The sequence below is a fragment of the Egretta garzetta genome, unplaced genomic scaffold (assembly GCF_000687185.1).
Source record: "Egretta garzetta isolate BGI_Z169 unplaced genomic scaffold, ASM68718v1 scaffold120, whole genome shotgun sequence".
Classification (NCBI taxonomy): Eukaryota; Metazoa; Chordata; class Aves; order Pelecaniformes; family Ardeidae; genus Egretta; species Egretta garzetta.
The window spans coordinates 28,717-38,587 of NW_009258270.1; the positions used below are offsets into that span (position 1 = coordinate 28,717).

Genomic DNA, 9,871 nt, shown 5'->3' on the forward strand with positions numbered 1-9,871 from the left:
CCTCTTACTTCCCTCTTTCCCCTTCATTAACAAGGACAGCCAGGCAGATTAAGTTCATTCTGGACAGATTGTCAGTTTACCAACCCATGACAAAGATCTTTGTTTCATCAGAGCAAAGGGTCAGAGTGGGCACTGACTTGACCCCACGTGGCCACAGGGACAAGAGAGTGCATGGGATCAAAGTACAGAGTGATGAAGCACATGCTGTACTTGGAGAAACCAGATGGAGAATTCCAGAGATACTGCTGTACTAGCAATTCTTGGGCAAATGAAATCTGGCAGAGTACTCCCCATCGAGAAGGGCACAGTGACATAAAAGGAACTGCACAATGCGGCGGTGATACGCTGCCAAGGCTTTCATGTTTAAAAGCATATTTCATGTTGCAAAAGGAGAGCAAAGCCAACACATTTGTTTGCTTCTGCCAGGGCAATCACTGCAGTTCAGTGTTTTAAAAGCCAGCCAAAAGAAAAAACGTGCATGCAAATTGGTGAACAACGTTGGTCCATGGCTGTCAGCTCAGCTGTCTCTTCAAACACTTAACCAGCAAAGTAACAACCCTTCACCCCTCCCTCACGCAATGAAATTCTTGTCCTCCATCTCCCGTGCATCATTGCTAAGACTGAGTATTCACAGCAGGGCCAAACAGCCTCTGTGACCTACAGTTTAATTGTTTTGACAGACTAATTACTCCCAACACTGCCTTTTCCAGTCTTCAATAATCACAACTTGTTCAGAATGTTAAAAAAAAAAAAAAAATCTGGAAGCTTCCTCTACCCTGCTTTACACTACTGTAATCTGGTAGACAAGAACAAAGCCTCGATAGCCACACTTAAGGGAGTGCTCTCTTACCTGCAGACTGCTGAAAGCTTCTGGCAAGATTGAGGACAGGGCATCACAGGCGCTTGTCTGAAGAGTCGCGTGTGGAGAGTTCTGAAGAGTGCCCGGCAAAGGGCCATTTAACATCATAGTCCAGAAAGTTACAACCTACAGAAGAAGCAGCCACGTTTACCTACTTAAACTCAGCAATTATGCCTAAGTTCTGTCATAGATTGTCTTTTTCTATGATCATCTTTAAGCCATGCTTACAGCAGGTAGCATAATCACACACGGAAGTGATCACAACTGCATGGAAGCCTAAAACACTTTGCATTCAGAAACATTTGAAAGACATTTTAGTGCTGCTATCAAGCAGTTATTCGCCGAGTACTGTTTCCTTCTCAAGGCCACATACGCTCAGATTAGATTGTATTAGGTAGAATTATTCTTGAATCCACACAGCTGGGTATTTTCATTTGCCTGACAATTTGCATTCACATCAACTAGGAGGAACCCAGTGCTACCGGACACATTTCCTATTGTAGGATCGCTGGTGACTGGCTCAAAACTTAGCCTAAACCAAAGAAGTTTTTAAAATTGCTTTGTGTTCACAGAAGCAAGACCTAAACAGGCCTATGTTACTACTAGAATGCCAGTTCCTCAGCTTCCACAAACTTATCCAACAAACAGCCTCAAACAATGAATTTTTTCTGAAATCATATATATTACGGTTCTGGCCACTCTCTCTGCACTTGTGAGCAGCCAGAACACGTAGGCTGGCTCTTGTAACAACACAAATTAATCAAAACTCTGTAAGTGTATGTCTAGGCCTAATGCAGCAGTAATGACGCATGCAAAATCTGCACCATTCTTCCAGCTTTCTGACTTAGAACAGGCAGGAGGAGGAAGGATGAAGAAAGGCAGAGAGGCACCATTAATATCATGTAAAAGGGGGAAAAAAAAAACCAAACCCAAACCTCAAAACCAACACATATGCCCACTAAAACAAATGGCAAAATAATGCAGGAAGTCTACAAAAACTGTAGATGTCAGCACCTATAAAGCTGCAGGTCCCTTTCTGTTTTCCTGCAATCGATTTATCTGTATCCATGCCAGTAGCTGCAGAGAGTTCAAGAAAGGAAGCTCAGTGAAGTGGAACCTCAGAGGGAGCCCACGCACTTACCACACTGACAGGTACTCTCTGATCAGGGGCAACGGTTGAATCAGGTTTGTACTGCTGTAGCACGCCTGTGCCCAGCTCCTCCAGAAGCTGCAAGGAAACAAAAAGCAACTTGGTCTTTATCAGGGATGACTCAAGTACCACGGAACTATAGCAACCTTTACCTAGGACTATACTTACTTATCCAAGGAACAAAAATAAAAGATCCAGTATTGTTTTGGACCCTATTCTGTACCTGCTAGTGAAGAAATTAGAGAAAAAGCCTTTCTTACATGAAGTCACCGGCTACAACAGCATAACAAGTTGTCAAGGAAAGAGGAAATCTCTCTGAGCTTTCCCTTGGGTGACAGAATACGGTTCCTGCACCAGCTGATGCCAAATCAGTGAAGGGCCAGCGTTATAGTCCTTGCATTTCCCAAGCTTCCTGGTGACTCAGCAGACCAACAAAATTCTGCTAAGAATTCAAGATTGGAAGCAGAAGGTGCGTTTCTCAAAGTGTCAGGGCACTGCATTTCCCAGGCCCCAGCTCTTTACGGTGTGCTACATCAAACACACAAAGACGCTGTGAATATTCATCACTACTCGTCTGTATTTGCAAAGCACACTAATAGATAAAATTGACTTGGTAAAAAAATGCTGATATTTCCTCATGCTCTTACTTTGGCTCCATGAAGCTGAATGGATGGATCCATTTCTTCCATGCATCTGCAAGCCACTTCTCCAAGTTCTAGGAAATAGCTCTGAGCCATAGAGAAATAGCCTTTCACAAGAAGAGCCAACACCTAAACACAAACAAAAGAAATTCCAGTCAGCGTTTTTTCCTTCTCTTAAACCAAAACACCCCAAATACACGCAGAGAGGATGTTAATGGGCTAATCAACACTGGGACCATATACTGAACTCTGATGTAACAGATACACCTTGCAGCACAACTTCTAGAATACTACAGCTAATTCGAAACCTCCCTATTCCATTATCTTGTTCAAAAAAGGGCCACACAAGCGCTATCGGGTAGCAACACAATGAATTATTTACTATAAGTGAGGTCTCCTGTAGCTAAAAAACTACACAAGAGTGCCTGTAAGAGCATTCTGTATTTCCTGTAATACCGCTGCTGCATTCTGTGAAGCTGGATTTAGCAAATATTCATTGTTCCAGAAAAAGAGTGAGACTCCTTGGGATGCAGGTTACAAAATCTTACTATTTTCTACGGTTACATGAATTAAAACAAGGCCAAGTCTCAACACTGACAAGTACTCCTTCAGTCGTACCAGCATCACTCCATACTTCCTTGCAGGCTGTTCTCTGACTGCGAGGTTCTTCCCCACTGTTTTCTAGCAAAACTTTAATTTAGGTTCTGTACAGAGGAGTTTGCATGGGGAATACTCACAGCCTTCACCAGATGCCAACACACACACAAACAAATATTTAAAAATAATGAAGGTAACAAAAATCACAGGCAGATGAACTTACTGCAAGCAGGTTTACTATGGGACAATTACGCTGTGGCCACAGGCACAGAATCAAAACGTTGCTGCTCTTTCAGCTGCAGCAGCTCAGACACGCGGCACTAGCAAACGCTTTAGCCTACATCTCACTGAAAGAGCTAGGAGCTAAGGCAACCCACAAGGAAGGCTCGGCTGCCATGAGCTAATCTGATATTGTACCAAGCTGTTCATTTTACAAGCTAGCTGGTTGAGCCCACCTGTAAGGATTCCAGTCGAAGGGGACATGGTTCATAAACGCTGGAAAACGATGGAAAGTTAGCATCGCTGTCAGAACAGGAATCCTCTCTGGGCAGAACGATGATGGAAACGCAGAGACGGAGAAGCCAGCATGGTTCTGAAGACGTACATCCTGCTGGATTATCTGGAGGCTCCCCTTCTGAGCGGAGTGCTTTTCTCCACTGCTCAGAAGAATTAAAACGGTGAGGGGTTGTGCTACCACTATTATTTAGCCCTGAAGAACCAGGCTGTTGCAAAAGTAACTGCACCTCTGGTAAAGGTGCTTGGACAGATACTATAGCCCCTAATAATGTGAGACTAGAAACTCGAACGTTAACATCTGCAAGAAAGAACAGGGCAGGGGGAAGAAAAAGCCAGTCCGTTAGCATCTCACTGACACATCAGCATCCTTCTTCAGCAGTTTCCAGACAAGACAGTTCATAACATATCATTCAATAGCAATACATACATTTATGTGTTTATGAAACACGAGCGGTAAATCCACAACTGTTTGTAATAACCAATGCTGAATTAAGATATAGCATATACAAAGAGGCTCCAGACAAACAGAATGCAAACCTTTATGACAAACGTATGGCTTTATCTGGTTCCAAACTCTTGTCAGCAACCCAGGTTTTAAACGGCTGTATGGTGCATTTGAAACCAAATTTGCAAGGCACTGAAACACACAAAAGAACATACATGGAGTAGTGGTTACAATGTCAGCCTGGCCTCCAACAGATTTGGTTTTACATTTGCAATTTAAGTCATTTAGACAGCTAATTATCTGAGGGCACCTGAAAACAAATGCCCCAATTATCTGCTGTTTGAAAACTGGTTAAACACTTGCTCTTAGGGGCCAAGTTGTAACTAGTGTGACCTGGCATAAAGACCAAAGAATTTCAACAGCCCACGGAAAGCTTTTTTTTGCCAATTTGGATTCCAATTTTAAAGCCAATGTGAGTCTTCAGAATCATTTCATAGGTTCATTCAGCTCCAAAAAGACTACACAAAAGAAATGCAGCAACAAGAGAACTGTGCTGAAAAGAAACCTTAGGACTCCATAGGAAGACTCCATTAACGAAGCCTTGTGAGACAACAACAGTCTATTTCCCGCCACCACCTTAGTCCTCAATCTTTCTTCAAGATTTAATCTAGAGACCGGTATCATCTCTTGGGCAGCATTTGAAATATTTACAATACAGTTACCTTGACTATTTGTGTCAGCGTTTGAGAAGAGGATTCTGCCACCAGGGCTAGCAGCAGGCAGCGGTGCAGCTCCCGGATGCTAGAAGCCATAGTTACAGAGAAGGGAGTAAAAGCTCTCTTGTGATCATTAGCATCTTCAGCAACAGAAAGAAACTGCTTAGAACCTTCCAGGATGGCTGAGAGAACTTGAAGAGCACAGGCACGGGTCTGAAATGATAAAACGTTTCTGTTACCCACTTTTAAACACCTCCTCCAAGCTGACGGAGAAATTTTTAAACTTAGGAAAGCATAATTCTCCAGCAAGAGAAAATTCAACTCCAACTATCTTTTTCTCATAACTTTAAGCAATACAACCAATCCTTTGTTTCTTTAATCAACACATCCTCTTTTTATTTCTTGCGGTACAGTGACCAAGCAGTACAGATACAGTAGCCAAAGCATGTACTGAAGGCCAGAGAAGACAACTCTTAAGATTAATATGGAAAAAATACAGTGTTTTTTCTGCTCAGAACTGCCTCACCTTTGGAGAAGGGTCCTTTAAAGCAATGGTCATCAAGGACACTGACTGCGGGCTGCCAATACCAGGTGCATCAGGAACAAACGCTGACCAGTAGCCATAAAGAACTCTTTTTTCTATTGATTTTATAGCAGAGAGGAAACATGCTAGAGCCCCTTGACGAACATTGGCCTGATAAGATCTTAAAAACAAACAAAAAGATTAATGAAACAGCAGCAGTGAAAAGCAATGGACTTAACCTCTTTCACATATATTAGTGGCTAGCTATGAGATGACATTTTTTAGACCGAGAACAGGAAGAGAAAGAACAAATTTACTTTCAAACCAATACAAATTACTGCCCTCCAATTTTCTTGTATCACCACATAAATCAAATGGAAAAGTGATTTCCTCAACAGTTTTGATTAAGAACAAAGCGCTAGGATCCCGTGGAAGTGTAAGAGTCTGCAGAAACAAAAGGTATGCTTTCACCCGATACACAGCCTTAAATTGTTATGAACAACAGTACACCAGTACACTCTGCTACCATGCTTCACGTGAACAACAATCACCTCATTTTGCTCTGCATTCCACCTTCAGCATCAGAATATTCCGACTCACTGCTGCTGATTCTTTTCCAACTAGCACAATGTGAAGACGAGTGATCCTTTCCAGCAGGCACGTACGCAACGTCGGACGCATGACTCCGAGGACCCGAATAAGGACTGTTCTGCACATCCCCCAAGCGTAATTTCAGCATGTCGGCTCCAAGGGCAGATTCATTTTCAGCCAAATCTTCTCTTCCTTCTTCCCCAAACTCTCCCTTCTTCTGTTTCCCTTTGGATTTTTTTCTTCGGTTCTGTTTTAAGACAAAAAAATAGATTTTTTTTTTTTTTTAACCTTTTGAAATAATATCTAGAAAGACGTGCAAACACTTTTATAGTTGTAAATCATTTACTAAGGGAAAAAGGTCTCATCTGAAAACAAAACTAATTGCTAATCCAGAATAAAAGCAGAGTTTAATATAATAAATCATGCGCTCCGTATAGTACATCCACATCAAATTATACACATTTCTAAATGAGTTTTTAGATGAGATTTAGTTTAACCAAGAGTTATCACAGCTATTTAGCATTCTTCTGATGCAACATTACTGCACATAAGTGCAATTATATGTATGTGCAATACTGTACACATGGAAACAGTCACTTCTTCAGTATCTGAGAGTTTACTAACTCTGCTTATCAGTGGCAACAGTTTATATCTGAATAGCCTCAAAAATTAAGCTTTGGCCTCTTCATCAGTAAAGCAAAAAATTTCCAAGAAAACTTTTAGTTAAAAATCGCATTTCACACAGAAATTATTAAAGAAGAGGAACAGTAAATACTTCTGCAGCTCTTTTAGATTTACAGTAGGTATTTAATATTAAAAAGAAACAAGTCAATACGACTATACAACTTCATTTTCTCTAATGTCTTTTGAACAATCGGTAATCCAAAATGTTTACAGGGTTAAAAAATAACCTGTAGAAGGATTAAGCAGAACAGATGGGGGAGGGTGAGGAAATCAGTCTCTAGATGAACTTGACTGCCCCAAGGAAGAGTCAAGCAATTGTGCAAGTGTTAGGAGAGAAAATGTAACTTATAAAATAAAGTCTTTGGCCAGTCTGCACGCACCAATCCCATGTCTGCAGGCCAAGAATTCTTGGCTATAGATGAATAACTGATGCACACAGCTTAAGTCAGGAAAACCAATCTCTGCAGAGCCGTTTGTTCTCATCATCTGAGTTTACAAAGCGATTTTACTCGGTGCAGAGATTTATGATCAACACCCTTAAAGCAAAGAATGTGAAATGTATCACACGCTCAGAAGACAAAGAGCCTGTTAGCCCCTAACATCACATCAGGTAACGTACAACCGCAACGTACAACCACAACATGCACACAGCGAGCACGCAGCAGAATCGGTGTCGTTTCAGCTTACCCCTGTCTGCTTTAAGGTGGCTGTTTCCAATTGTTCCTGTTTGACGGGCGACCTTTTATCATACTGAGGTAACGGAGCTGGGTACAAGGCTGCAGGCATTTCTATACTCAGTCCTGGCAGTCCATGAAACATACATTTCTAGAACAGGAACAAAAACATTAGCATACTTTTCCTTTTTCATGCACAAAGATTTACCTTGCATTTACTCGGGTGTTCATCAATTTTTGATTGGGCTTGTGATCCTTCCTCCAGGTCTTGCCTCTCCCCATGCTACGTAACAGCTACACCACATCTGAAATTCAACTGCCTCTAGAAGGATTTTAAGTAGGTCCAAAAAAAAAAAAACCAAAAAACCAAACCAAACCCCATGACCCTCCCATCTTTCTCCCACATTCTTTTGAGGGAAGTGCAGTTAAGATGCTGTGAGAGAAACTTAATGTCCTTTTCTTTGCATCTCACGCTACATTTCCCCCACGCTCAGGCTTCTCTGCTCCCCCTTTCTCATCTTCTCCTCCTGTTTCCCACTTACCAAGCATCCGGAACATGCACCTTCCGGCCTCTGCCTCTTTCTCAAGGTGGATTTCAGTATTTACCTTTAATACTGCAAGAAGAGCTCCAATTTGGTCAGTTTGCATTAGTTTCATCTTCCCACCATTCAGAAGTGACTGGATACCTTTCAGTGCATTTTGCAGTAACTGAAAGCCAAAGCACAGAATTACTTTTCCTTCCCAAAACATTGAAGGTTTGCATCTTTCAAGTGACCTTCTAGGCAATTACAGTCTTGCTCAACATAATTACTGGGACAGTTACTTATGTTTATTAAAAAAAAATAAAACTGACTATTTAAGCAAAATCTCAGTTGACAATATTCCAAATTTTATATATTCCAAATTCCAATATTCCAGCAGCACAATCCCTTAATTAAGAGTATTCAAGACAAATAGACTTGCACTTACCATGCAGAAAGTGATGTCATCTACATCAGAGGCTTTTGAAGACTGCAGAACACTTAGGAAAGTTTGAAAACAGACATTTCTATAGGGCTCATCCAAGTATGGCTGGCCGGGCACACTAAAATTAAGGCAGGAGACAAATGGTTGGTTCACAGTCTGTCCCACCACGTTATAAAGTTACACAAAGTGAGATCAGAGGCCTCTGCTAGACTGAAGAGCACGGCCCCAGGTGGATGGATGGCTCTTTCAAAGGGATCAGCTCTACCACTGTAAAGAACAAAAGGAAACCTTCTGCAGAAAGAGCTAGTACAACCATAGTGTGCCCACACACTGAGTAGGCTCTGCTTCTGTGGCCACCTTTGCAATTACAATGACTCTCCAAGCACAACTTAACAAGCTGTCATGCTTATAAATGCTTTTTAGGCAAAATTTGGCATTGAAAGGGATCTAGAATGACTTTTGTCTGGGCAACTTTAATGTGCTGAAACATTTTCATATCCACTTGACTTACTGTGAGAGGAGAGAGGGCAACTGCATCACTTCATCTTGCTACCTTGAGTATCATTTAGTAAGAGCTGGCCATTGTTGCGGTGGATTTAGAGTCATTAAACAAATTATTTTGTAATAGATTCCTAAGCACCTGGTTCCAACGCATTTAATTACTTCAAGCCATCAACACAGGTTTGATAATACTCACAGGAAAACTCTAATATTGCAAGAGCTTTTCCTGAAATTAAAGTCAGAGAACAGTTGAGGTTGGAAGGGACCTCTGGAGATGACCTGGTCCAACCCCCTTGCTTGAAGTAGCGGCAACCAGGGCAGGTTGCCTAGGACTGTATCTAGTCAAGTTTTAATTATCTCCAAGGATGGAGACTCCATGCCCTCTCTGGGCAACTGGTTCCAGTGTTCAATAATCCTTGGTTGTTTTTTTTTTCCCCCCTCTCATGTTTAATCAGAATTTCCTCTGTTTCAGTTTGTGCCCACTGCCTTTTGTCCTTTCACTGGGCACCACTGAGAATGGGCTGGCTCTGTCACCTTCAGTCCCCATCACCACCTATTTATACACATCCATAAGATCCTCGCCGAGCCTTCCCTTCTCCAGGCTAAACAATCCCAACTCCCCACACAGAAAAATCATCATGCCCCAAACCACCAGATGTTGCATTTATTTACATTTAGTTCTTCAGACTTCATCTATAAGTGCTGAAATTCCAAACTTTTGTGTTTGTTTGTTCTTTTTAAAAACCAAGCCATCTGCTCCCAAAAAAATCTTTGCAACAAGTCCAAATATTGAGTGCTTTTATTAATTGTTTGCTTGCCCACAGAGTCTGGGTAGTCAAAATTCTTCTCATATAGCAGCAAATAAAGATTCAATGTTGCTGTGACATCGGCGTATTTACACGTGGAATGGAAAAATGGATGAATTGCAAAAGAATAACTGACAATCACTATACAAACTGGTAGCTGACGATTTTTATGCAAAATTAACCCAATGAATCACCGTAGGGA

At 41.5% G+C, this 9,871-nt stretch overlaps 1 protein-coding gene across 3 annotated transcripts in view; it reads right to left on the reverse strand.

The window, feature by feature from the left end:
• HEATR6 (HEAT repeat containing 6) overlaps window positions 1–9,871 on the reverse strand; it is a 21,486-nt gene that overhangs the window by 4,447 nt on the left and 7,168 nt on the right. For all 3 annotated transcript variants that reach the window (XM_035889602.1, XM_009633891.2, XM_035889605.1), the window contains 11 exons: window positions 8,366–8,480; window positions 8,003–8,104; window positions 7,410–7,547; window positions 5,999–6,285; window positions 5,451–5,628; window positions 4,931–5,137; window positions 4,301–4,400; window positions 3,703–4,061; window positions 2,657–2,779; window positions 2,001–2,087; window positions 851–985 (listed from right to left, as the gene is read on the reverse strand). In XM_035889602.1, the coding sequence (XP_035745495.1) occupies window positions 851–985; window positions 2,001–2,087; window positions 2,657–2,779; window positions 3,703–4,061; window positions 4,301–4,400; window positions 4,931–5,137; window positions 5,451–5,628; window positions 5,999–6,285; window positions 7,410–7,547; window positions 8,003–8,104; window positions 8,366–8,480 (1,831 nt within the window). The remainder of the gene's footprint in view (window positions 1–850; window positions 986–2,000; window positions 2,088–2,656; window positions 2,780–3,702; window positions 4,062–4,300; window positions 4,401–4,930; window positions 5,138–5,450; window positions 5,629–5,998; window positions 6,286–7,409; window positions 7,548–8,002; window positions 8,105–8,365; window positions 8,481–9,871) is intronic.